General features: G+C 36.2%; 1 protein-coding gene across 1 annotated transcript in view; it reads left to right on the plus strand.

Annotated features, from left to right (window-relative positions):
• CFAP47 (cilia and flagella associated protein 47) overlaps positions 1–23,777 on the plus strand; it is a gene marked incomplete at its 5' end in the record, with an annotated part of 409,359 nt that overhangs the window by 117,718 nt on the left and 267,864 nt on the right. The window contains 3 exons of the mRNA XM_082014136.1: positions 2,574–2,667; positions 3,241–3,369; positions 9,413–9,608. Of these exons, the coding sequence (XP_081870262.1) occupies positions 2,574–2,667; positions 3,241–3,369; positions 9,413–9,608 (419 nt within the window). The remainder of the gene's footprint in view (positions 1–2,573; positions 2,668–3,240; positions 3,370–9,412; positions 9,609–23,777) is intronic.

Genomic DNA, 23,777 nt, shown 5'->3' on the forward strand with positions numbered 1-23,777 from the left:
GCTGTGAAACAGAGAAGAAAATTAACTTTAGAGAAAGTCCAATGTCATGAGATCTTTACAGATCATCAAAAGCCCTGAAACACAGCATCTCTGCTTCTTTTTAGCATCCTCACCTAGTGTTCAAGAGGCTGTAAAACCATTTAAAGACTGTCATTTACATACTGTTCTAAATAGAAGTTTTTCATCTGAGAATAATGGACAATGGTGTAGCTGTATCTGAACTCATAATGAGACCAATGCACACTGCTCCAACAACACTAGAATTTCATTCATGTCATTTGTTTTTAAAAAGAGGCAGACTAGCATTCTTCTATGTGTCATAGGTAATGTACTGGCAGATGATTTGGAGGAGCCATTGCAGCAGTGGCAGAACAATCTCTTTGCCTTCCTCAGTAATGAAGAACAATGCTTACAGATTCCAGTTGTTTTCACAACTTCAACATCCATTCTGATACTAAATAAAGGAATTGATGGATACACCCCACTGTATTTTCCCATCATATCTTAAAGACTAGAGTCATTAGGCAGTGGACTGCTGAAGAATGTCTTGCCATCATATCAATTGAAAACTCTCACAAATACGACCCTGCTGATCCTTCTTCTGAAGGAGTGTTGTGTCATTCCAAAGACATTGAGTATGTGGGAATATAAAATCATAGAGTCATTTAGGTTGGAAAAGACCTTCAAGATACTTGAGTCCAACTGTAAACCTAATACTGCCAAGCCCACCACTAAACCACGTTCCTAAGCACCACGTCTACAGGTCTTTTAAATACCTCCAGGGATGGTGACTCCACCACTTCTCTGGGTGGCCTGTTTCAATGCTTGACAACCCTTTTGGTGAAGAAATTTGTCCTAATGCCCAATCTAAACCTCCCCTGGCACAACTTGAGGCCATTTCTCTTGTCCTATCACTAGTTACTTGAGAGAGGAGACCAACACCCACCTCGCTACAACCCTCTTTCAGGTAGTTGTGGAGAGCAATAAGGTCTCCCCTCAGCCTCCTTTTCTCCAGGCTAAACAACCCCAGTTCCCCCAGCCACTCCTCATAAGACTTGTGCTCTAGACCCTTCACCAGCTTCATTGCCCTTCTTTGGACATGCACCTCAATGTCTGTCTTGTAGTGAGAGGCCCAAAAATGAACACAGTATGATATGATGCTGTGTGGTTAGAGAACTGGTATCATGTTAAATATTGACCTCAATGAGGAGGAATTTTTTGAAGGTGGTATTCCTCAATAACAAAATGCAGCCAATCATAAGAACATTCAGTTATATAGAACCCATCTTTACTATGATGACACGTAATGTTGTTATATATCTTTTCTGAGGGTAACAATTGTAGATAACACCTATTCCCATATATCTACTGAGTAAAAACATTGAAAGCGTCCTTCTTTTACCATTTGGGAAGAAATGAATTTTTAAAGGGATTTCATGGGACAAAGCCTATGACTTCATGGAAAGTGGGAATTTCAGATATGGCGAGTTTTAGAACGAGACTAGTAACTTGATGCTATTTTGTGTACTTGATTAAAATATTTGTGTTTTAAAAAAACATGCTAGATAATTGTATGAAACATGAAATTTCAATAATCTGAGAAGGTAATGTCACTATGTACAATATGGAGACAAAAAATATGCTGTTACCAGCAAAATAGAATTCTGTAGGAAGAGAAAAAAGTTGTCATGATCCTAATTTCAAACTATAATGTATGCCTTTTAATGTACAAAGTAAATTGAATTTGGACTGTATGGTACTGGAAAAGTATGACCACTTCATTTGGTTATATAACAAGAAAAGCTCATCTGATTATTATTCACATTAGCCATGTTAAAAACACAGAGAACAATGTAAATCTAGATATGCTAGGGCAATATTTCTGACCTAAAATTCAGGAAACTTTTCTGCTCCCTTGAGAAATATAAATTTGAGAATTCTTCATTATTTCCCCCTCTTTCCAGCAAGACTTGTTTAAACTGTCATTTGAGATAAAGAACAGTCTTTCTTCATTTAGAAGTTAGCTTTTTTTGGTATTCAGTCTAATGAGGTTGTCTTTTGTTACTGCAATTACTTTTCCTCTGGCATTTATTAGTCACCTGAGAGTGGATGGCATGTCAGTTTAACAATTAGCAGAGTTTTGATATACCTTTGCTTACACCCATAAGACTTCCAATACCAGACCTGCAGGCACATAAAAGCATCATCAAGTTTTAATTGTACTAATGTTATGTAACACTGGTCCTTTGGCTTTCACATGGAAATGGATATTGTGTGTTTTGTTGCTTTGTGCTATAATACATCCTTTATGGAGGAGCAATTCTCATAGAGAAGCCAGTCTGTCCAGAGTTGTAGGCGCTTTTAGCATGTAGTTGTAGGCATAGGAATTTAACATGTACTTCATAAATAGAAGCTGTCGAAAGCAATTAATAGAACTGGATCGTTAGTCCAAAGTATACTCAGATAGTACTCAGAAGAGCTTACACATAGGTTGAACAAGTTGAAAAACTTGGACTGCTCTTAAAAAGAATTATCTTGCTTACCTATTAACTTTTGCTGCTTCATGATTTTAGAAGCCAAGGAGCATATCTTCCTCATGTTATGCCAGAATTTCTGCTTGAACCTGATGATTATAAGAAATGGATTAAAGTGCAAACTGTACTGAAGGTAGGTTTGGGGTTTTTTGGTGTTTGTTTGGTTTCATTTTTTCTTCTTTTTTTTAACAAAAACTACATGCTTAGTGACAGTCCTTTGAACACTAATGGAAGTCCTCTGTGGACCGTGAGTATTCCTACTGTGGTGACTGTTTTGGATTGCATAAATCTAAGCACATGCATGAGACTGAATGGAAATTTAAACTGATAACATTTACACCCTCCTCCTCTGGTTTTTCTCTTCCATTCTTCCCGATACTGCTGATACCTGTGATTAATTTCCAACAGATACGCTTTCTCAAATGTAGAATTCATTTTACTGCTTTCTACTGATTTTACCATTAAAAAAAAAAAAATCCTACGTGTTGTCTCTCTGTCCTGATTGCTACTTTCAACTCCTGTCAGTTCTGTATTGGTGCTTCTTATTCCCGAGTCAAACTGTAAATCGTTCTAATGCTGATCACTATTGCACTACAGTAGATGTTATGTCATTTATGCCATTGATTCATTATTGCCCTCTTGTGAATTTCCTATCCAAACTGCTGAAATGAATATCAAAACATAAATCCCACTCCTTTATCTGAAGGGTCACAAGGCTGAGTTGAAAAAAGGAGATGTGAAAAATTCTGACAAGCATCTATTCATTCTGGAGGACAGCATATTTGAAACAATGAGCAAACGAGCTTGGACAGATGTGCTGCTGCAGGTATACAAGGTAAATTGTAGATACATTTACTACTTAAATTCTGAAGAACTGATGGAAAAAAGCTTTGTTTTGAAGATCTGTGGTATATTAAAGTTTTTTTTTTTCCCAAACAGATCTTTAAAACTAAGTACTTCAAAGTATTTTACTTCTATCTAACAGAGAAGAAAAAAAAAGAGTGAGAACATTTTAATTTTCTTAGTTCTGAAACTTTAGCAGTGTGTTAATATGTTTCAATTAGGAAATGCTATGATAGAACAGTCTGCATTTTGTGGGATTACATGTTATAGAAATCTTTTCTTACAAATAAACTCTTCCACACTTTTTTGTTACTCTGGTTACAAACACTTTTCACTGGAAATACTTAGTTGGCTAGACATATACCCAACTGTGGTATTTATTATCTTATATTAAAATGGAATTTTTAAACAGGTGAGCTTTCTTATAATACCTATTCCTTTTAACATATAATGAAGTTGGTCAGTATGGACTTCTCAAATTTTACTAAATTTTATTTTTACTGATGTTAGATAAATATTTTTGATGTCTAAATTATGTTTTCCAAAGTAAATCTGAGGTGCTTGCCAGTGATCAGTAATGTTTTATGCCTAAAAATAAATATTTATTGATTTCTATTCAAAAGGACTGAAAATAAATTAAAAATATAAATATTATCTGGGCCTTCCAGTACAAGACAGACATGGACTTACTGGAGTGTGGCTCCAGAGAAGGGTCCCAAAGATGATTTAAGAGTCTGGAGCACCTGTCATATAGGGAGAGACTGAAACTGTTCAGCCAGGAGAGAAGGTTCAAGCGGGATCTTATCAATGTGTGTAAATACCTGATGGGAGGGTGTGAAGAAGACGGTGCCAGGCTCTATTTGGTAGTGCCCAGTGACACAATGAGAGGCAGTAGGCACAAACTGAAATACAGGAAATCCCATTTAGACATAAACATTTTTACTTCAAGGGTGGTCACACTCTGTAACAGGTTGCCCAGAGCAGTTGTGGAGTTTCCATCCTTGGAGATATCCAAAACCCATTGCACTCATTTTTAAAAAAGGTTGCAAAGGGGACCCTGAGAACTACTGACCTGTCAGCCTCATCTCTGTGCCTGAGTAGATCACGGAACACATCCTCCTAGAAGCTATGCTAAGGCACATGGAGGACAGGAAGGTGATTCAAGACAGTCAGCATGGCTTCACCAAGGGCAAGTCCTGTTGACCAACCTAGTGGTCTTCTAGGATGGAGTGACCATACCAATGGACAAGGGAAGAGCTACGGATGTCATCTATCTGGACTTCTGTAAGGCCTTTGACACGGTCCTCCACAATCCTTCTCTCTAAATTGGAGAGAGATGGATTTAATGGGTGGACTGTTGGGTACATGAGGAATTGTTTGGATGGTTGCATCCAGAGGGTAGTAGTCAATGGCTCGATGTCCACATGGAGATAGGTGATGATAGGTGTCCCGCAGGGGTCCCTACTGGGACCAGTACTGTTTAATATCTTCATCACTGACATAGACAGTGGGATCAAGTGCACCCTCAGCAAGTTTGCAGACAACACCAAGCTGAGTGTTACGGTTGACACACCTAAGGGACAGGATGCCATCCAGAGGGAACTGGACAAGCTCGAGGAATGGGCCCATGTGAACCTCATGAGGTTCAACAAGGCCAAGTGCAGGGTCCTGCACCTGGGTCGGAGCAACCCCTGGGATCAATACTGGCTGGGGAATGAACGGCTTGAGAGCAGCCCTGCCGAGAAGGACTTGTGGGTACTGGTGGATGAAAATTGGACATGAGCCAGCAATGCGTGCTTGCAACCCAGAAGGCCAACTGTGTCCTGGACTGCATCCAAAGACATGTGGCCAGCAGGTCAAGGGAGCCGATTCTGCCCCTCTACTCTGCTCTGCTGAGACCCCACCTGGAGTCCTGCATCCAGCTGTGGAGCCCTGAGCACAGGAAGGACATGGGCCTGTTGGAGCAAGTCTAGAGGAAGGACACAAAAATGATCCGAGGGATGGAACACGTCTCCTAATAGGACAGGCTGAGAGAGTTGGAGTTGTTCAGCCTGGAGAAGAGAAGGCTCCAGGGAGACCTTATTGCAGCCTTCCAGTACTTAAGGGGGGCTTATGAGAAAGATGGGGGCAGACTTCTTAGCAGGGTCTGTTGCCATAGGAAAAGGGGTAATGGTTTTAAAGTAAAAGAGGGTAGATTTAGACTAGATGTAAGGAAGAAAATTTTCACAATGAGGGTGGTGAAACACTGGCACGAGTTGCCCCAAGAGGTAGTAGGTGCCCCATCCCTGGCAACATTACAGGTCAGGTTGGGGTTGGATGGGGCTCTGAGCAACCCGATCTAATTGAAGATGTCCCTGCTTACTGCAGGAGGGTTGGAGTAGATGGCCTTTAAAGATCCCTTCTAACCCAAACAGTTCTATGATTCCATGATTCTATGATTGTGACCAGAAAGCAAGTCATGTTGCTATTTTTTTTAAGTTTCTGAATTGCTCATAGCTACATGACAGACTAGCACAGAGCAGAAAAAAACCCAAAGTTAATAGTATGCATGTTACTTTGTTTTCAATATTTTTTTTTCCTGATGAGTTGGAACTCTAAAAAATAGGCAACTTGAAATGGCTTGATTCTATCAGGTATTGTATTGGGTTTACGTGGCAAGGTTTTGATAACAAGGGGCTACAGTGGTGGCTTCTGTGCAAAGATTGCAGAAGCTGCCCACGTCTTACAGAGCCAATGCCAGTCGGCTTCCAAGACAGACCTGCTGCTGGCCAAGGCTGAGCCAATGCAAATATGGGATAACATATTTTAGAAGAGGAAAAAACTGCTGCGCAACAGTGGCCAGAAGAGTGGAGTGAGAAGGTGTGAGAGAAACAGTCCTGCAGACACCAAAGTCAGTAAAGAAGGAGGGGGAGGAGGTGGTCCAGGCAGCAGAGCAGAGATTCCCCTGCAGCCAGTAGAGAAGACTATGGTGATACAGGTTGTCGCCCTGCAGCCCATGGAGGTCCTGATTTCAAACACGATAAGATGAAACAGAATCCTTTCTTACTCACATGCTGCAAATTTCAGAAAATGTTAAAATAATTAATCTATTTCGTTAGCCACTTTTATTCTCAAAATAAAATGCTGTTATTAAAAATACTTAATATTTTTCTTTAGCAACTGAAATGTCATCTCATATAGCTTTCATGCCCATAACTGGTGCATTATGGTCCATTTGTTTGTTGTGAAAACTCCTGCTGCGGCCAAAGTTCTGGAGGAAAAAAACATATACATAAATCCATCTCAGAAAAACAGAAAATTGAGTTCATTCTGAAGAAAGGGTAGAACCTGCAGAGAATAAAAGGGGAAATTCATCAATCATAAAGATATGCTTTTAGTTCTCTTTTTGAGCAAGGGCTAAGATACTGATGGTATTCTACAATTCTTGGAAGTCTAGACTAATGGAAAGACATGGACATTGACAGCAGAAGTGGTAATTTAGCCCTTGGGTCAGGCCAGATTTTCAGCAAAGACATTTTATGTTTAAATTTAATGAGCATGTAGTAATAAGGATGCTTTTTATAGTTATAAGTAATAACATTTCCTAAACTTATAGCTGATTTTTTTATATAAATACAGTATGCTCTAAAAAGCCACTGTATGGTAGTGTCCTGGTCCCTCAACAGGGTCTCAATAGGAGTAGATACGTGGGCATCTTGGATTAGTATGGATTGAACTTGTTAAGAGACAGTAAAATAATATTTTAGGAGTAAATAATGTTTCATATTTTCGTCTAAATATAGTTGCCATTACTCTTTCCTATTTTGATCCTTTTGATAGAGCATTAGGTTATACTGATGGAGGAACATTGCAATAAATTAATTTGCAAAGACACTGCCTTTTGAGAAAGCATGAAGTAGTAGATATTTGCTTGCATCTTTTTGCTGTTCAGATTTGTATTTCAGGTTGCTGATACAAAAGTTTGAGACTTCTTTTTCTCTTAAGATAATTCTATGCAAATCAATAAAGTGCCATGGAGAGAAATCCAAATATTTAAATTAAGTTAGCTCAGCCATCTCTGCATGGAACTAGATGAAACTGAACTAAAATGCTTTGGGGTATAAAAAGGAATTTCAAAGTGACTCAGGTTTTTTTTTAATTGTAATTAAATATGGATGCTATAATTTGTGTCTCATGTACATTAATATTTAACTAGGTTTTGTATATTAGTGTATTACAAAATTTTTTTTCCAGAAAAAACTTGAAAGCAATGGATGACAGTCCTTCATGTCACCTGGAAAAAAAAAAATCCAGATGTAAATGTGGAAACTGTGAAGCCACATGGCTATAGCTGCATCATACTATCTATGAGTGTTCCTCTCTATCTGCAGCAAATGGAGGGATTAAAAAGTTTTAACACCTTGCCTTATGAAACTGATGCTTTCCTAATGTACCTGTTAAAATCTGGTATTGGAAACTAATATGAAGAGAAACAATTTTAAAAGGAGTGCAAGCTGTTTTCATTCTGATTAGATGAAATGAAAGCTTTTTCTTTACATATATATGTATCAGGGGATTACACATCACTGGGGATGCTTAAGGGACTGAGAAACTCGGCCCAGTTCACACTTCAAAATTACATTTTGCTGATTGGCATTCATTGTCAATGGACATTGTCAATGATTAATTGTTAGGCTGTTTTTTTCTTCTTTTTTCCTTCTCCAAACAATTAGTCTTTAGCAAACTCATCCTAAATTATCTGTCAATATATGGCACTATGGAGCTGATGCCGTGTAGTTAACATTTATGGCCATGGTCCTTGATAGTCTTAGTCACTGGTCAAGGTGGTCAAGCCTGAGACTTCTTCGATGAGGGAGGATGGAACCATAGCTGTTGACTTCATCAACATCCTGACAATCAAGTTCTGTGGTGTTCCTTCAAATACCTTTTTCTATGCTATTGTTTAAGATAGGGAAAAAAATCAAAGGTAATTGTGCAGAATTTGTACTTTTAACATCTTTATTATTTTCTATACATATGTTTATATTTTTTTTTAAAATGTACGTTCATGCAAGACTTAATCAAGGACCTCTGAGTACCAAGAATTTAATTGTAGGCATTATAAAGTTTATTTTTTGAGGAGAAACAGTCAGTATAATTTGGACCTAAATGAGCAACTGGATCATGAAAGATACCATTTCAAATTTGTCTATAAATTGCACTGGCGATCAGTATAGCGGTTTAGTAATTAGTGCTTTGGCTAGAATATACGTAGTAATTCTTGAAATCCAGGTGGGTCCAGTGATTTCATCCAGTTCATGAAAACCTGGAAAAAAGTTGGAAACAAAAAATATTTAGAATCATAGAATCATAGAATATCTGAATTTGGAAGGGAGCCATAAGGATCACTGAGTCTAACTCTCTGTTCCTTTTAGGACTACCTAAAACTAAACCGTATGACTAAGAGTGTTGTACAGATGCTTCTTGAACTCTGACAGGCTTGGTGCTGTGACCACTTCCCTGGGGAGCCAAAACCACCACATCTACTGGCTTCTCTTGGTCAACTAGATGGGTGACCTTGTCATAAAAGGAAATTAAGTTGGTTAAGCAGGACTTTGCCCTCATGAACCCCGGCTGTCTATGACCAATGGCTGCATTGTCTCTCAAGTGTTTTTCAGTAAGTCCCAGAATAACCTTTTCAGTAACGTTACCTGGAACTACAGTGAGACTGACAGGCCTGTTATTACCAGGGTCTTCCTTCTTACCCTTCTTGAAAACTGGGACAACATTTGCCAGCTTCCAGTTGACTGGGACCTCTTCCAGACTTCCAAGACCATTTGGAAGCTTCAGTTTGGATTTTGTTTAAGGAAGCAAAGGAATCCCCTAAAACCTCAGCAAATCTGTTCTCTTGTGTGTTATACATTTATGCTAATGTGTAATCTCTTAAACCTTTTCTAAATTGGAAAACCTTTTGAGTTTGAAGTGTTTTTTTAATAATTCAACTTGAAATTATTGTTTTTACAGTTCGTGCTTAAAAACACTTTTTCTAATTTCAGGTGTTTGTTCTTCCACGTGTTTCTTCACATAATCTCACTGATCTGTTCAGTTTGGAAAGCATGCAGAACATGCCAAGAATAAGATCAGAACCTTTATCCAGTAATATATATTCTCCACATGAACGAACCATCCTCACCTGGTTAAATAAACATTATGAGAAGAACCGAAAAACCGTGTGGAAAGATTGTCAAAAAGGTGAGATAATTCTTTCACTATACTCTTCCTGCTAGTACTCCTTTTGTAGACTTTTAAATTGTTATTCATAGAGATGTTGTGACAACTTGCCACTGAAAGTATTTTCTGGAGGAGAAATTATTGCCTATCCATATGTATTTCTTTTCCTTATGTTTCTGTGTTCCAAGATCAACGTCTTTTGACTAGCACTGTTCATGAAATACCTTCTGTGTTCTGTGTGTTCTTGTAGTTTCTAACTGGGCATAAAGGGTGAAGTGTGGTGAACCTTCTCACTTTCTTCTTTCCGTTAATGATCTCAGGAAGGAAGTGCCAACAGTAGTGACTTTCTCTTCATTTTCCTGTTTATAGTTACATGCAGTTGTCAGTATTTGTGCTTATAGTGGTATGCTGAAGAACTAGCTTTTCAGAATTTTTAGAATGATTTTTGTATTGGGAAGGTAATGGAGAATAAGCTTCCAGATTATAAATCTTGCTCAACTTGCAATGTCAGTTTGATGCCTCATGATTGCTTGAGTAAGGTTAGACATAATGATCTGTTCCGTTTAAGACTGACCTAGGCAGTTCTGGTATTTGAACTTGATCAACTGTTCAACAAGTAGTAATTATTACTTCTATTTCCTTGTATGATTTCTCCTTTTTGCTTCTTGACCGTACCTTCATTGTCTCTTTCAGCTTTAATTTTGGATGGGTAGTTAACACTGAGAAAGGGCAGTCTTGATGATGATCAGGGAAGAACTCCAGAAGAATGGCTCATAAGCCACATATGGAAAAGATTGTTTAGTGTAATTTTTGCCTTGAGTGATTTCTGACCTGTCTGAATTATGAATAATCTATTTGCCTATCATCATCCATAAGTCTTATTTGGGCATATTATCTACCTTGCATATGCTTTGAATATCCCATTGCTTTTCTCATTTTATCTTATAGAAGCAAATTATACTAGATATTGTCAAATATGTTGAATAATTCTGCTGAGAAGATTGAAAGGTCAGTCTATACCCCCAGCATCCAATAGAAACAGATTTCTAGTCTGATCTTATGATTAACTCGGGGAGCTTCGCTAGCTAAAGTAACGTACCCTACAGTAAGTAGCTGTATTTGCAATATATTATTTTCTTATTATCTGTGTCTAGTGCCTGCTTTAGTGGAGCTGTCTTACAGTTGCAAGCACTCTGATTTGCTGGGTGTTATCTGAGTCCTGTGTGTATAGATGACAACTTGCAGAGACAATGGCTAGCTACCTGGCCAGCCCCACTGTCTGTTCTCTTTATTGTAGACTCTAGTAATACCTAGATGTTGAAGCATGGCTAACCTTGTTCTGGTCTGTGGGAACGTGGTGGGGAGAATATGAACATCAAAATGCATCTTACTTAACATTTAACTTTTACTTGAGTTATAATGTCTGAAGATGAGTGGAGTGATTCTGAACCATAAAGCGCAGATCCGATGGACGCTACTGGGTGAAAAAATGCAAATGTCTCGGTCCAAGTGTAATATCTACTGATGATGCATTTTAAGGAGCCAATTAATTGAAAGTGTTGTCTTAGTTGCCTAAGAGTATGTAATAAATTAGAATATTAAAATGAGTTTGTTTTTTTGAGTTGTCATATAGTTATCAGCAATTGTAAAATAGGTTTTTAACAATTACTTAGTTCTAAAGGCTCCCCATTATTTGCACCCAAAAAGAACAATTTACTTACAATATTGCGGTTTTCAAAAAATAATAATACCTTCTATTAAATCATGCTAATAGGACAGATAACTCAGTAGGTTAATGTATTCATTTGTGCAGACCTGGTTGCAGATTTGGCTCTGGATCACAGGTGAAGAAGAATTTTATGATTACTGTGAGGGGACATTTACCTGCATTACAGTCTCTCTTATAATTTCACTTAATTATACTTTTCTGCTTTCAGAGAAATGCAAGATTGGAATGAGAAGGCAGGGATTATATATGCTTTCTGTGCGTGTGAAGTTATAGGTAGTGCCTTGCTATATCAACCTGTATATAGCTTTTTCAGTCATGACTTCTGTATTCTGTTTGCTAGAGGACACCAGAAATAGCTTGGTGTATGCACATGAGCATGCCCTTTTATTTTGCTTCTATTTCAATTTCTCTCACAAAACTAGATAAATGAGCATTGCTAAGGTTACAATAATAAAAAAAAAAGACAAATTGTGGACAAATTATGAATTTCATAATCTTAATCTTATACCTCTGCATTATAAAAGTTAACTGTGTGATCTTATACTGTTCTGTTCCACAGATGACCTGCCTCAATATCAATTTGAACCCTCTGTTTTAGCCTTCACTTTCCTTTTACTTTTTTGCTTTTACTGCCTCAAAATGATTTGGTGTATGCTACTGTGCTATTCTTTCTGCTAAATGGGGCAGAGGATCTAATAACAAAGGACACAGAAAAGACTGAGCTGCTCGGTGCCTTCGCCTTGGTCTTTACTGGTAAGACTGGCACTGAGCAATCCTAGGCCCTCAAGGTGAGTGGGAAGGTCTGGAGCAAGGAAATTTAGCCTTGGTGGATGAGGGTTAGATTAGGGAGCACTTAAACAAATTGGACAAACACAAGTCCATGGTACCCGATGGGATGCAACAACAAGTGCTGAGGGAGCTGGCCAATGTCATTGCGATGCCATACTCAGTAATCTTGGAAAGGTCAGGACAATCAGGGGGAAGTTTGGAAGATGTTTGGAAGATAGCAAATATCATTCCTATCTGGAAGAAGGAGGATCTGGGGAGCTATAGGCCAGTCAGCCTCATCTTGTTTCTTGGGATGGTGATGGAGTAAACAATCTTGGAAACCATTTCCAAACATATGAAGGACAAGAAATGGTTTGGGAGTATGAATTTACCAAGGGGAAACCATGCTTGACCAACCTGATTGCCTTCAACAATGACATGACTAGTTCAGTGGAGAGGTAGACAGCAGTGGATGTTATCTTAACTTTGCCAAGGCTTTCAACAGCCTCCTGTAACATTCTCTTAAACAAACTGATGATGTACATGCTAGATAAAAGGACAGTGAGGTGGCCTGAAATTAGTCTGAACTGCCAGGGTCAAAGGATTGTGGTCAGTGGCACAAAGTCCAGGTGATGGCTGGTCACCAGTAATGTACCTCAGGAGTCATTAGACGGAATTGTTTTTTTAAGATCATACACTGGAGAAGAACTTAGATATCTCAGCAGATTTAATATTCTGATATACCATTGGTCCTTTAAATTTTATGATGTTAAGGTTAATCATAAAATTTATACTTAGATATTGTGACATTTTAAATCATGTTAGCATTAAATTAAGCATTTTAACAGGCTTTTTCAGAGGAAGGGTTAAAAGTGTCATAAGGAAAAATGTCAGTCAAAGTATAGTAAATGTTCATGCAACCGAATTGAATGTTGTAAATATCAATTTTGTATGAGATTTTGTTATTATTTGCTTAATATCACTAGTTTTAAGGGAAGGATTAGTTCTTTTGTTCTTGCTACAGTCCAGATCAGAAAGCAATTACCACTTTTTGCTTAACATTTATGCGTCTGCATATTATCATCCACTCTGCTTTGAGTAAAGAATTAGCCCTGACTAGTCCTATGTCTTGACCATGGAACTGCTTTCAGCTCAAAATAGTCTGTTGGGTGCTCCATTCCTAATAAATAAATCCAGGGCACATTTCTCAGTCTTTCTTTTGATACCTAAGCTACTTAAAATGAAATGTGACAGGGAGCCAAGCCTAAGCTACTGCAGTGCAGAAAGGTTTTAAATACACATCTTTATTACTTCCATCTAAAGTTGACGATAACGATGTTATTCATCAGATTCTTCTCTTGCAAGAATTAAGATCTCAATAACTTAGAGAGAACATTAGCAAGGGGTTTACTATCTCCACATTTTCTGCCCTTACTACTACTAAAAAATAAATATGTTTTAAAAGCAGCTTGGCATATGTTTTGGGAAGGCAGGCTTGTAATATGTCTTATTGACCATAAAGTGGAGAGCAATGTTGAAACTTGAGACCAAATGCTGTAAAAGTGCAAAGTGCAATTTTGCCTGTTCTGCTGAGACCTTAATTATAAATGAAATACAAGATTCAGTGCCCACTTAAGGCATTATATGGGCAATAGTAATGATAGGAGAGGAAGCATGAATTATTTGTGTGTAATAAATTTTCATTTTACCTACTACCATTCCTTATCTTCACGTTTCTTTTTAATATTTCTCTCTGAAAGACTGACTACTAATAGTATGAAAAAATAAGAGCCAGGAAAAACCCTTAAAAAGTTGCGAGAGTATTGGAATGCCATAATTCAAAACCTATACTTCCTAAACAGAAGAAATTTTTGCAAATTAGTGAATTAAATTGCCACTTGAGAAGCTGTATGACTCTTCCTTATTAATTATGATTCTCGCCATAGTGAAAAAGATAAACTATGTTTTGGGAAATAGAGGATTTTCTTTGAATGTATCCTAGGAAGATCTTGAAAAGAGTAGATAATTCTACATTTAATATAAAATTATTAGAGAATATGACAACCAGTAAATTGAACAACATCTGAACAATCAACCTAAGTCTGAGATGTAAGAGCTCTCTCCAGAGTTGATACATCTTCATTTTACTGGAAAATCTGCTTAAATGGAAATTCTGCTTAAGAGGAAAGAGAAGTGCTAATCCAGTGCCAATGTAGGTTTGTCTGACTATGTTAAGCATAGTAGCATCTCTCAAGAAGGAAAGTTTTGGTTTTGTTGCATTTTATTCACCTCACTGTAAGCCATGTCCAGGAAAGCAGGGTTCTATCACATGTAACGGTCATTTGGGAAGACAGACACCATAACTGCAAATGTTCCCCCCTTCCTTATTCTTCCCCCTGCTTCATATGCTGAGCATGATGTTGTATGGTATGGACTATCCCTTTGGTCAGTTGGAGTCAGCTCTCCCAGCTGTATGCCCTCCCAATTTCTTGTGCCCCCCCGCCTAGTCACTGGTGGGGCTGTGTGAGAAGCAAAGTCTTGACTCTGTGTTAGCACTGCTCAACAATAATGAAAACGTTCTTGTATTATCAACACTGTTTTCATCACAAATCCAAAACATAGTCCCATACTAGCTACTATGAAGAAAATTAACTCTATCCAAGCCAAAACCAGCACAAGTTCATATGCAGTTGAGAAATATGCAAAACTCCATGTTTAATTTACCTTTTTAGACTTTGGAGTAGATAAAAAAATTTGGTTTGTACTGTTTTATTGTTTTATAGTGGCTGGTATTATGTAGCTTCAGGGAAATAAAAGTATGAAGGATAGTCCTTGGAGCCCTATATTGAAAAGATTCAGTGTTCATATTTGGAAAACTGTTAAAAAGATCTTTCAAAAAAAAGCCTTAACTGTTAGGGCTGCATGTATTTGCAGCCCTATGTACATGCATATATATATGCATACATATGTACATGTGTGTAGACATGTATGCTTATATATAAAGCCGTATATATGTACATATACATATCCTGACCCTCAAAAACCAAATTATCTAAATCAGAATAATCGAGTAAATATTTAGGAAGAGATTTTGTTTCCTTACTTGCAATACACTTTGAGATGCCTAGACAGCTATTCTACTTTCAGCTAAAACAAGGTGCTTTGCAGTGTTTTTATGTTAATTGGAATAAATACATTTTCTGATTATTTGTGTAATTAATTGCTACTTCTGCAGTGCATACCAAGTATGTAGATTGAGTATGGTATACCTATGGATTTAATAAAAGAACTTCAGATATTTTGTGAGGAGGAAACTTATTTCAGTGTATGAAGATTGAAAAAGGTTCTGTTAATTCATTGTAAATATCAAACAGTGAATTTCATTGAGAACAATATTTAACTTTTTTTTTTTGACTAAATAAGATGATGCAGGGGTTATAGTATTCATTCTGAAGCCAGTATAAAAGCCAGGTATGCTGTAATGAATTGCTGTGATTTATTGCATGTTAAATCAAAGTGATCTCTAAATGAAATGCCATGATAAAAAAAATAGTTTTGAAGGTGACATTTTAATCTAGAGGCTTTTAGTACCAATCAGTGATTTTAAAACTAGTTCTCTTTAAAAATGGAAACTTTCTGTTGAAAAGCAACAAAATGGAGACTGGTATAAGGTAACACTATTCCTATGTGATGCATAAAAACCTAAGGAATTTGTTAATTTAAGATTATTTGGTATAAGAATCAGCAAAAATAAAACAGAACTGTGTAGATAGTGAAATACGATTGCAAGATTTTATTAGGAGCAGAAAGGTAAATGTTGATGCCACAGGGTAAAAGCCTTCTGCAACAGATGGGAATAAATGAGACATATCCCCCATTTATCCGTTTTTCTGTCATTGCCCCATGTGGTGCTTCTTGAACTTCTCTGCTTAGAATTATTATGAATTGTCAGTGGTATTAAACTGATCTGTCCCTGATATTTCAGAAGGTTATTTCTTAGAAGGATAGTTATCAGTTTTGATGAGTAAGGGTTGTGACATCCTGCCTGAAGTAGGAACTGTAATTTGCTTACAAGTCTTTTATTAAAGACTTCTTGTTTTCCATGTTAAGATAAATGTAGCCTCACATTCTGTATGTGCTGAAGGTAGATACTTTACGATTCTGTTAATCCTTAGTACATTTTAGGAAAAACATAATAGCCTTTTTAAAAAAATATTCAAAGCCATATTTCCTCTAATCTTTCTTATGCTCTGTAATGTATACTTCAGTACCATCATTTTAAACCTTGTCCTGGTTCTAATGTCAGCACTTACTGAAAAGGTTATTGCTACATATTTCTTCTGTAAATGTTTGTATTATTCAGTACCAGATATAAGCTATTGAAACAGGACTATAGGTGTTATTATAGCTATAGATTAGTTCCACCTCCAGAGATTTTCAGATCCCAGAATAGGAAGTTATTATATAATATTATAAACCGTTATTACTGCAGTAATTTACATTAAAAAGGACATACTGTGATAGTTTAAAGGTCTATCTAACTCAGTTTTCTCCCTCCAATAGACGATACTTAGAGATGAGTAACAGTGCAAACAAATAGTGATACTTTATACATACTCTAAGACTTCCTGATTTGAAATTCAAGACTACTTGAGATAAAGGTGGTACTTCTGTAAGGTTATATTTGATTTTTATTCTATGAATTTGTTTAATTGTGTTTTGAATCTGTGCAAACTTCCAGCATCACACCATTCTGAAGCAGTAAGCAGGTTTAAAATCTATATTGTATGTAAAATATTTTGTTTTGAGCTTGCTGCTTAATATGGTAATTTGATACTTTCTTTACCGACAAATTTGTGTATTTCACTAAGCTATGTAACAATAATGTGTGGTTCCCATTCTCAATGTCATGCCAACTTATATGGAATGCTGTCATATCACCACTCAGTTGTTCCTTTTCCTTTGTAGTTCCATAGTCTAATTTATTAGTTTCTTATAAAGTGCAGTTTCATACCTTTGATCATTAAAGGTCGTCAGTTTCAAATTTTTATGTGAATGTATTAGGTTTATTTGGAAAGTCTTATAGAATATTAGCCTAACCCTATACATTTTTTCCTCTGTTTTTCAGTAACTCAGAATTTGAAAAAATTGCTTGTGGCTATATAACAGAAGATTTATAATGTGTGAAGACATCTGTTAGACATGTATCAGTTGATTTTGCAAGTGATAGCAAGAATTTAACTTCTTTATTGCTTGTGAAAACAGCAGAACATCTTCACAACAAATACAGTACTTTCTTTAAAGATTTATTGCTATTTTTACTTTTTTATATAAAATAACTCTTCAACTTAGTAGATTAAATCAAATCTGATCCTTTAAGAGTTTTAACATTTGGTATGAGACCATTTTGTTCTTTCTGGATGGTTGTCTTATCCAGATAATACCCATACATCGTACTTCTGTGTTACAACTTTTTTTTCCTTTTCTATTGAAATTTTTCTTTTAACATTAATGTTAATTTTTCATGGTCATTTTTTCCATAATGAAAATAAGTGGTATGTATGGTGGAAGAGTTGTTTAAGTTTAGCATTCTTTTGGGAGGACTAAACAATGTTATTCTACCAGAAAGAAGATCCTGATTTTGGCTTGCCAACCATTTTGTACTTTTTTTTTTGTGGGACTGATGCCAAAGAGTACCTTCGTGTATCTATTTAGAACAAGATTGGCTACTGTTTCTTCCTGATTTTCAGAAGAGGGGCCAACAGCTTTAAAGATTTCATCTTCACTGTTAGCAGTGGGATGTGTTAGCTATTCTGAAACAGTGACATGTTTGACTTCATAATCATTGGTAACAATGGCTTCGGAGATTGCTGCGAACTCTTGATCCAATTAGCCATTTTTTTGGGTTATTTCTTTCAATAAAAACACTACTATCTATCTTCAAAGAGATACTCTGTTACAAAAAAAAATTTTTTTTTGGTGAATATTTCTCTTTAAAATACTTCTCTTAAAACATCTTTTTCTACAGTTGGTGAGGGATGGAATAGTGTGTTATGGGAGGCATAAAGGCTGACTTCAAAACATTAGAGGAACTGGAATAAGAGGGGATAGTGGAAAGTAAATTGTACATTTCTGATGTTTTGCAGCAGGTATAAACCAGTTTTAGTAAATCAGTGAGATAAAGCATACTAATGGATCAGTTAATAAAAGTGAAACTTGAAAGAGAACCCCACAGTAAAGCACAGAAGATAGGAAAGGGACTAAACTGCCTATACCTGTAGTGCACTGGACAGGTATTTGGCTAGACTGTTATAAAAATCTCTGAAAAAGGAGATTCCATGGTCCACTTTAGACAATATCTGCCAGTATTTCCCACGCATTTCCATTTGAAAGATTTTCCTATTGTCTAACCTAACCCAAAATTTCCCCTGCTGAAGTCCATCCTTTCTGTTCTAAAGTGTGGTGTGTGGTGGATCTTCTGTGCTTTTCTCATAACTTTATACATATTTGCCAATTATTATGTTCTGCTTCAGTTACTCCCTCTCCTGCCTCCTGGCAAAACAGTGCCATTCCTTCAGTCTTTCTGTGTACTCACCTCATTTGTTTTCTGGTAAACTCTCCTAGTTCTGCAACAGTATGAGATTTGCTGTTATCTCCAGCTTCTTTTCTGCAGAATTTCCATCTATCCCATTTTACACCTGTACTTGTGTAATGAATTATTCTTAATTAAGTGTAGTACACTGCATGCATCATTATTGGATTTCATCCCATTTGTTTCAGATCATTACTCTAACTGTTCAAGAGCTTAAATTATAGTCCTTTCCTCATGAGTACTTGCAACCCATTCTTTCCAGAGTAAATTCTTTAACCTGCTTGATATTATCTCCAGATCGGGCTAAGGTAGTTTTATGCTATTTTCCAAGTTGCAAATTAAAAGATTGAATAGTATACAATCTAAAACTTTGCAGTTTGATTTGTGGACAGCTGATAGTTAGGCTTACTGTTTTTCAGTGAGTTTTGTGCTCCACCTAACAGTCCCTTTTTACTAGACTACCTTTTCCTTGCTGTCTTATCAGAAGGAATGTGACCAAAATATTACTGAAGTTAAAATGTCTAGTATTTCACCATTGTCCACAGTATTTTTTACCTGTCAAATAGACAAAATTTGTCCTAGAGGAGTTTATGATGACTGTTGCTTGCTCTTCTGCCAACAAATAGGTTGTTTGAAATTTTTGTGTAGAGTTATAGCTATTTCCTTGATTATCTCCATTTGGAAAACAGTTTTCATATCCTGCAAAAAATCTTGAGGCTTCAAATCTGATCATACAAATGTAAAAACATTTATTTTTGTTTGAGTAAAACTAAGAGAGATTTTGGCAAAAAATTGTGTCATATTGATTCATCAGGGGATGCTCTTTTCTTTCTCTTTGTGGGAGAAGAGAGGGAAAACATGTAAATCTGAAAGCATTCCCACATGAATTTTGGTTTTGACAAATCTGATTTTTCTACATTCAGGATAAATTAGAAGTGAGACTACATATTAAGTAACTGATGTAAAATGTATTTCAGGGACTTTTTAAAGACCATAAAATTTAAAAACCCAATGGATCTGGACCTTTGAAATAATAAAAAACAATAAAATATGGAAATGTATAATTACAGTGCTATGGCAAACTCTTGCTTGTTCTATCTAGAAATGCTTCATGAAAAAAGAAAGCAGTGTGTCTTCAAGGGTTGGTTTAACCTGTCACAAGAAAGATGAGGACAATGCCATCACATGATGCCATTACAAGTTAAAAATAAAATTGCCTATTAAAAATAAATAAATGGAGGAAATAAGTCCCAAATCACTGAATTGAGTATGAATGCTACTTCCTTCAGTGTTGAGTGGGATCCACAACCGAAACAAAACTACTCTCACTTTAGATCACTTACAGAGGCCTCTTGCAGTATATTTTAGCTTTCCATAGCCATAGTAAATGTCTGAGTGCACTATGTAAGAGTGACAGCACATCTACTCCAAGTTAATCCTGCTTGATTATTTTCTTTTATGAAGTATTTTCACCTATATTGTCATGGGTGAGACAGAGTAAATGCCAGCCTGTGATGGATCAGGATACTGGGGTTTATTGAAAAAACAGCAAGATCATAGCTGTTATCCTATCTGATAATTTCACACACTCGGTTGATCCACACAGTGGTATGTTCACAATGTCTCAACTTCCCTCCCTGGCAGGGAGGTTGCTACTGGTCTGAGAATATCAGGCAAAAGTCACATCAATTCATGCTGTGCCACTGCTCATACTTAGGTTTCAGGTGTCACTCTTCAAAGTCCCTGGGCAACCTCTGGCATTTGTCTCTATGCATCTCTCTGATCTTCTGGATCTTCTCCCACTTCCGAGATCTTTCCTCCAGTTAGGAACTTCTACACCTTCTTTCCAGTCCCCTGTTGTCTCTTCAAGACTGCTGCTTCTTTTTGGCCTCTTCTTTCCATAACTCCAGGTCCCCAGTTTTCCCAATCTAAATAGTCTATGTGCAGAAGCACAACTCATGATCAGCCTAATTGGTGCTTCTGACTTATGCCTCTTCAATAATGGGAGGATTCTGAACATGCCACTTTAGTCTAGTTATTACCAAAATTTGCAGCCAGACCCTATGGGATGCAGCTGGCAAATAGAAGGAATTTGTTAAATTTTGGACAATTTCCTCTCCCCCATGCCCCCTTTATCCACACAGAGTTAACTGCTACCTGTTAGCATTCATGTTTTAAGCTATTTTTGGCCTACAACACACTTCAGTAAGTTTTTCATCATGACATTGGCTGAGAATCTTTATCTTAAAGGTCCATTAGTAATTTTTTTTTTCCCCAAGAAGTACCAATACAAATGAAGTTTAATACATTTATATGCTTCAAGGAAAATGGGGTACCCTGAGTAAGACTTCTGATTTCCATTGTTTATTTCTACTAAAACTGAGTAATTATATTTAAAAATTTAATTATTATAGAGGGGTTAGCTGGCAGATTTTCTGCTAGATTTGATATAGTTAGGAAAAATATGATTTCTGACTAATTTATTACAAGCATTTGAGTTAAGTAGCTTGATTGATAGTAGAAGGATGAACTGGAAAACAACAAAAAATACTTACAAAGTATTTAGTTAGTCAAAATGGGAAAATACTGCACTTCATGTTTTTTTTAATTCATGCTCTGATTTACAGAGGCTATAAAGCTATAGCTCAATGAATGTTTTTTAAGCAATAGAGCTACCATGTTTCATTTCCATGGGCACAGACCTTTATGTGGCTGCATGGTAAACCAGATTGGTGCGATCCAGATTAAAAAGTAAAGAAATGCTTTGCCCTTCTTTTTAAGCCAGCTTTGTTCCCACACCCACTTTGCTGCCACACAGACAATTCCACCAGCATGAAAGAAAGGATTAGTGGAGACAGAAGAAGGTACATAGGTACTAGGAACAACTGGTATTGCTCAAGTGTGCTTAAGTAATATTCTTACCAGAAGCCTAAATGGTACACTTAAAGTAAGATTTAAAGTAAAAAGAGAATTAACAATAAAGTTAACTTTTTGATCAAAGCAAAGGCTGAGCAAATCAATCTAGATGACTAAGAAGAAGAACAGTTCAATATTGGACGTAATTTAAAATGAAAGCAGTTGTTAATCTTGAGAAGTTAAAAATAAAAAAGTGGAAATGGCAATTTATTAAAAATAGGAAAACTATGTGCTGAGAGTGAGTCTGAGTTCTATTAATAATAAAAAAAAAAGACAGAAACATTATTGAATTTTATAGGTCCCACCTATGATTAATAATGTGATGGATTTATATTAGAAAGACTAACTTTTTAGGAAGAAAATAAACTTTTAAAAATATATTTTGCTGTTTATAAAGTAATTGTTTTTGCAGTGACTACATTAGATATTTTTGAGATAACCACAAGCAATTTACCAAGGAGTTGGGATGAAAATAATGTCTCCTACTGTAGACATTTGTAAAATGTCGGTCTGAATTTAGATGTTGTCCCAGTTTAGATGTTGAGGCCCATATTTGCTGTGTTCTGTTCCTGACATAGGTAACAAGAAGATGTTACATATCCAGTCAGACTTCACATTTGGTACTTTGCCTTCCAAAATTATCAAGGACCCTTAAACTTTGATTTTTTTCTTGGAAAAAAATTGTTTCAGTTAATAGGAAAAAAAAAAGTTCTGACACAGAGAAATGTTTTCTTTATGAATTTACAAATGAATGTTTTAATTTTTATTTGAAAGGTTACAGAAAATGAAATTTTCATTCTAATCCTCTTTTAAATACTGTTTCTTGATTTTTTTAAAGGAACATACATTTAATGAATATTTAGAATAATGTGTAATTGATTTAGTTTTCTTTCTGTTCATATGAATGAAACAAAAACAATAAAAAGCATAATTTTAAGTCTAAATTGAATTAAAACTTTCTTCAGAAAAGGAGATTTTTTTAGATAGTAATTTGAAATAACTTTTTTTTAATGTTCTAGAAGAAACTTGCTGTTTTCTCTAAAAGGGAAGGGAGAGTTTGTCTCTCTTTTTAAGCCAGTTATTTTATTTAAACTATTAAATCTTATATTTTAATAATGAAAATGGAACAAAATAACACTTTAGGGCCTTCCAGAAGAAAAGAGACTGTTTAAGAAACAATGTAATTATTAATATAATTAATATATATGCTAATATATTAGTATATTTTATATGATGATTCATTTATAGTAAGATTTCCATCTATCTTCTGATATGGTGAATAGGTTTTGGCAGGGAGAGAAGGGGAAGATGTTGGCTAAGGTTATACCTGTTCAGATCCAAGATCTTACTGTTGTGAAAGCCATCGTGTTGAATGTAATTAGATGTATAAACAGAGAATGGTGGGAAGAGACTGAATAGTGTGAAGAGGCAGAGCATTGCAGGTAGAGGTGTGGGCAGCAGCAGCCATCAGCTTTCAAACTCATTGACCTGCTGATCTTTTCTTTCATTTGTAATGATGTTTGAAGTCACTTTACAACATAAATAGGAAAAAATAAGGGATTTTGGACTAAACATCAGCACACTGAAGAAGTGGCAAACTAAAATCATTATCAATGTTACAGAGTTAAGCTCATGAATTTACATGCCTTTGTTGATAAGCTTGTGCAGCATCTGCCCCTATTCTTTCTTTCTAGAGCTCTATGAATATGCTTAAGTATCTTCAAATAGTTGATGTGAAGTGATAGACATTTAAGTATTTCAGGTGCTGAGGCATCTGTATTTTGTAAATGAACAAAAGAATCATGAAAGACAGATTTTGGATATTAGAAAAAATTTGTTCACTGGGAGGGTGGTCAGGCATTGGAACAGGCTGCCCAGGGAGGTGGTGGAGTTGCCATCTCTGGAAGTGTTCAGAAAACGTGTGGATGTGGCACTTCAGGACATGGTTTAGGGGACATGGTGGCGCTGGATTAATGGTTGGACTTGATGATCTTGAAGGTCCTTTCCAACCTAGTGATTCTGTGATTCTGTGATTTGGTTTTTGAATAGTTTATCTCTTAAATTTAGTCTGAAGAATAATATTTACAGCACCTTAGAACAATTTTATAAGCTTACAGCTAATGTCTTTGGTATAAAACAACCAAATTTATACCTGTAGCTGATACTAGCTACTTGTTTGCAAATT

Source organism: Phaethon aethereus (assembly GCF_964289735.1).
Source record: "Phaethon aethereus genome assembly, chromosome: 1".
Lineage (NCBI taxonomy): Eukaryota > Metazoa > Chordata > Aves > Phaethontiformes > Phaethontidae > Phaethon > Phaethon aethereus.